This window comes from Lactuca serriola, chromosome 3 (genome assembly GCF_051521515.1).
Source record: "Lactuca serriola cultivar US96UC23 chromosome 3, Lser_US96UC23_V15, whole genome shotgun sequence".
In the NCBI taxonomy this organism is placed as follows: domain Eukaryota; kingdom Viridiplantae; phylum Streptophyta; class Magnoliopsida; order Asterales; family Asteraceae; genus Lactuca; species Lactuca serriola.
In genome coordinates this window covers 47,501,752-47,506,997 of record NC_136410.1, presented here as the reverse complement: position 1 = coordinate 47,506,997, position 5,246 = coordinate 47,501,752, and the positions used below count along the sequence as shown (strand labels likewise).

General features: G+C 41.7%; 1 protein-coding gene across 1 annotated transcript; it reads left to right on the top strand.

Annotated features, from left to right (window-relative positions):
- The first annotated feature begins 2,362 nt into the window (after positions 1 to 2,362).
- Positions 2,363 to 4,156, top strand: LOC145095219 (uncharacterized). The gene has a single exon (XM_079033138.1). It carries the CDS (start codon positions 2,363 to 2,365, stop codon positions 4,154 to 4,156), a length of 1,794 nt encoding a protein of 597 aa, XP_078889264.1.
- The last annotated feature ends 1,090 nt before the right edge of the window (positions 4,157 to 5,246 follow it).

Here is a 5,246-nt window from a genome sequence, read left to right as displayed (position 1 = left end):
CATCGGACCGAAGTCCAAAGCTAACTGATCACAGCATATCGTAACATATCAACTGGCATAAACTCACATATACTGCATACTACATCGGGCCGTAGCTCGTAACATATAACACATAAATCCTGTTTGAGCCACGAAGGCATCAAACATACTAACTACTGTATCAGATCAACATCCGAAACTACTGCTAGCTAAACGGGCCGACATTGTGGCCTTAGACCCGTTCCTACTGGAAGGAAACTCACCTGAACTGCTGAGCCCTGCTGATAAACCTCTGGCTGCTACTCGACAATCCCCTGAACCGCTGCTCCTCCAGCTCTCCGAGCTATCAATATACATATAACACTTAGTCTGACAGTCAACTAAGTCAACTCTGGTCAAAGTCAACCTTCCAGGTCAACCCTACTCGCCGAGTCTTCCTAAAGACTCGCCGAGTTCATAAGCTTAGGGTCTTTCTTATTCGCGACCCGACTCGCCGAGTCAGTCCATGACTCGCCGAGTCCAACTAGTTCCAAGTCCTGTCCTGTCCAACTCGTTGAGTCACCACCCGACTCACTGATTCGAGTCTCAACTCAAAGGGTTTAGGGTTTCGCGATCTGACTCGCCGAGTCCAAGAACAGACTTGCCGAGTCCAAGACAATCTTCAACCAACTCGTCGAGTTGTTCATCCAACTCGCCGAGTCCATGCCTAACTTCAACCGACTCGACGAGCTGTTCATCCTACTCGTCGAGTTCCTCCTCATCTTCAAGCTACTCGCCGAGTCCACTCGAAGGACTCGCCGAGTCTATCCAGTCTTCAATCCATGCAGTGGCTTTTCGAGCCAAACAGAACTTCCAACTCATAGATCCATACTTCTAAGGCCTATTCCCCACGTAAAGTGGCAAACTTTACGTGTAGATTGAGAGATCTATGCTCAAAACACACTAAACTAGGGTTTATGGCAAACATGCTTCTTCAACATACCAAGGGCTGATACTTTAGGGGATTCAAGACCAAAACCAACATGGATCTGAGGTAGCAACCTCAGATCTGGACCTCCAACTCGAATTGGTTACAAATCATACCAATAATGACCAAAACTCACACATAAGAATATATCTAGAAGAAAAGGGAGTCCAAGCAACAGCTTATTACCTCCAATTGGTCTGAAATGACTCCACAATCCCAGATCTACAGTCCCTTCTTGCACCTCCAATGTCTTTCTTCCTCTTCCAAGCTTTAGTGCATTCTTCAAGGCAAGATCTAGCTCAAAAACGGATATGGCGGCTAGGGTTTGGTGTTCTGGGGTAGAGAGGCAGTAGAGGAACCCTAGGAAAGAGAATGAGACGCTTAAATAGTCTCCAAGTCCCAGATTTAGGGTTTTCCTCGATCAGACCCAACTCGTCGAGTCTCCTTGGCCGACTCGCCGAGTCGGTCGCTTTCACCACAACCCGGATCCCGCTAGGACTCGCCGAGTCCCTCCATGGACTCGCCGAGTCTCTCCTTAAAATTGAGGTCTTCTTTCTTTTCTTGACTTTCCAAACTTTGGGGTGTTACAGGTTGAATCAATTAAATGAAGTTTTATTTAAAGAGCTTATTTTGAATAAAATACTTTTGCCAATTTGGATATTAGAGTTTATTAATATCCAACTTACCAACCTAGATTGAACATGAGTTATAATCATATTACATCTTTCAACATAATACATATATAAGAGAAGGAAGCAAGCCAGACTTTTAAAGAAACAACAACAATCCAGAGCTTCTTCATCAAATCCATCAACTACATCCTCTCCAACATCCAAAAGTATCACCCCACCATCTTCACCTACTCCTACCATGGCAGACAACCATGGAGGACATCAAAATCCTCCACATCCACCACCTGAACAAACCTTTAGACAATGGGCCACTCAAGATGTCACCCAACAACCTTTGTGCATAAATTACCCTGCAGCAATCAACTTTGAACTCAAGTCTGGACTCATCCATTTGTTACCCTCATTCTGTGGTCTTGAGAATGAAGACCCACATAAATTCCTTAAGGAATTTCATGTTGTTTGTGTGGGTATGAAGCCACATGAAGTCACAGAAGATCAAATCAAGTTAAGGGCATTCCCCTTTGCTTTACAAGATTCAGCCAAGGAGTGGTTGTATGACTTACCACCAGGGTCAGTCACAACATGGAATGAACTTGCAAGGATGTTTCTGGATAAATATTTTCCCGAAATGAGAGCTTCAGCTTTACGTAGAGAGATAATTGGCATCAAGCAACAAAAGAGAGAAGTATTGCATACTTATTGGGAACGGTTCAAGAAATTGTGCTCAAGATGTCCACAACATGGGATTACAGAATATCAGTTGATGTAGTATTTTTGTGAAGGAATGTCATCTTGGGATAGGAGATTACTCAATGCATCAAGTGGTGGATCTATAGCTGATAAGACTCCAACAGAAATCAGAGTTCTTATAAAAAACATGACAGAAGAGTCTAAACATACAGTCCAAGAAGAAGAGTGGTACAGTGACGCACCAAGGGGGGTGAAAGAAATTTCTACTCCAAAAATTGAAAGTCAACTTTCTGAGTTGACTAAAGTAGTAATGATGCTTGCAAAAGACAAGGGCGTGCAACCACCAACAGTTAGACCTTGTGGCATTTGTACACAAGTTGGACATCCAACCGACATGTGCCCTCAACTTCAAGAGGAAGATTATGAAGAAGCAAAAACCATGGGAGGTTTTCTTAGGTCTAGTCAAAGGGGATATGAGCAGCCATTAGGTGATCAAAGATGGAACAACAATCAAGGTTGGGGAGAAAATCAACAAGGGAACTATCAACCAAGTCAACCACATCAATACCAACAAAGACCACCTTTTCCACCACAAAACTTTCAGCCAAGGCAACCACAACACCCTCCTCAACAAGCGGATTCATCAAGTATGTATTTAGAGGACATAGTAAAAAGTTTGGCAACTAGTACACAAGCTTTCCAACAAGAGACAAGAGCAAGCATAAAGAACTTAGAGAAACAAGTTTCACAGCTTGCTATTTCCGTAAGCAAACTAGAATCTCAAGGAAAGTTGCCTGCCCAAACTGAAGCAAACCCAAGGCACAATGTGTGTGCCATCACATTGAGAGGTGGGAAAAGCTATGATGGTCCAAAATTTTTGGTTGATCAAAAAGAAGATGAAATAGTGGTTGAAGAGGCAACCAAAGAAGAGAAGGAGGAAGAGAAAACAAGCGAAAAGAAGCCTTTCATCGCCGAGTCCAAAGTCACACCTGCTCCATTTCCCGAAAGATTAAAGAGCACGAAGAAAGAACGGGAGGAGAATGACATCATGCAAATGTTCAAGAGAGTTCAAATCAACATTCCACTCCTCGAGGTCATCAAGCAGGTACCTAGATATGCAAGGTTCCTTAAGGATCTTTGTGTATCTAAAAAGAAATTAAAAGGAAATCAAGTCGTAACGGTTGGGGAGCATGTATCCGCGGTTATGCAAAAGAGGATGCCCCCAAAGTGCAAGGATCCCGGTGTCTTTACCGTGCCTTGCAAGTTGGGAAATCTTTATGTACCCCGAGCTATGCTTGATCTAGGTGCATCTGTAAATGTCCTACCATATTCTCTTTTCAAATCAATTGGTGTAGGAACATTGAGCAAAACCGGTGTGCTCATCCAACTTGTTGATCGGTCTTTGGTACACCCCAAGGGAGTATTAGAGGACGTGTTAGTGCAAGTTGATGAATTTGTCTTCCCGGCTGATTTTTATGTCTTAGATATGGGAGACGATGACTCTCCAAGTTCAAGTTCCATTCTTTTGGGTAGACCTTTTCTTAAAACTTCTAAAATAAAAATCGATGTCTACAATGGAACCTTGAGTATGGAATTTGATGGTGAAGTTATCAACTTCAATGTGCATGAAGCAAAAAAGACTCCTTTTGATGTTCAATCTGTTAATTTTGTCAATTTGATCCATCCCTCAACAAAAAAGGGTTTGAACTTGTCTAACAATGAATTTCTGGAGTTAGTTTTGTCACGAAAACTAGACAGGGACAAAGCCAAAGAGCTTGCAAAGAAGTTTGATATGGATAATGAAGTGTTGGAGATTTTAGAGTTTATTGATGACAAGAAGCATGTGAGGAGTTATGATATGTTAGAGAGTCCCACGTATCGAGACTGAAGCACAAATAGTTGGGGTCCAAGTCGAGCCAACGACATTAAAAAGGGGCGGCTAACCGGGAGGCAACCCGGGGGTATTTTTGTCATTTCGTATATTTTCATTGTATTTTCTTTATTTTCAAACTTCCAGGTTGTTTTTCATGCTAAAAAAGGGTTAAAAATCATTTTTCGGGTAGTAGAGATTTAGCGGGTTGCAATTTCAAAAAGTGAAAAAAATCAAGTTTTTTGGCTTTCTCAGAAGTTTACACGGCCGTGTAAACTAATGCATTGCATTTACATGGGCCGTGTAAACGATTGAACACGGGTTTTATGATTCAGGGATTTACACGGCCGTGTAAACCCTCCCCTTTGATTTACACGGGCCGTGTAAACGCAAAAACATGGCTGAACGATTTTAAAGTCAAATCTCGATTTTTCTAACTCATTCTTCACTCAATACCTGCGATTCCCTCTCTCCCTACTGCCCCCTTCGAAAAAAAACCTTCCACATACTCAATCTTCCTCAATTTTGCATAAAAAAATCAAGCTCCAAGGTATGAAATTCTTCCCTTTTCTTCATCTTCTTTATCTTTCACATCTATTTCAACCTCTCATGGCCGATTTTGGGGTTTTTGAGCAAAACCCTAGAATTTTTGAACCTCAAAATTTTGACCTAATGCTTGAAATTTCTTGTAGGATAAGCTTGGGGATAGCTTGGGGAAGCATTGGATATCATCTTACCACCATTATCAAGCACAAATTGGTATAGTTGTTCCAAACTCTTACTTTGTGCATTTAGATAGAACCACATTCCTTTTTTTGGTGTTTTTTTTGTGAAACTTGCTAGTTCTTGTGCTTCAATTGTCTTAATTGTGTGCAACATTTTGTTGCTTCATTTGGGTTATGGCTTCCCGGGGTAAAAGACATAGAGTTGGCACTTCACATGATGAACAAGACCCACATGCCATAGACAACCCCTATGAATTTGGTCTTATTTTTTAGACCAATCGACAGGAAATCTTGTATGCAAATCTTGTTACAAGAACAATGGGTGCTCAAAAATTTGTGGACATCCAAGCCCTCAAAGATTTACACATATACAAGGGTGTTCA

What these genes read in the sequence shown, in the direction of transcription:
- LOC145095219 (XM_079033138.1), top strand. Translation starts at nt 2,363, where the DNA reads ATGTCATCTTGGGATAGGAGATTACTCAATGCATCAAGTGGTGGATCT.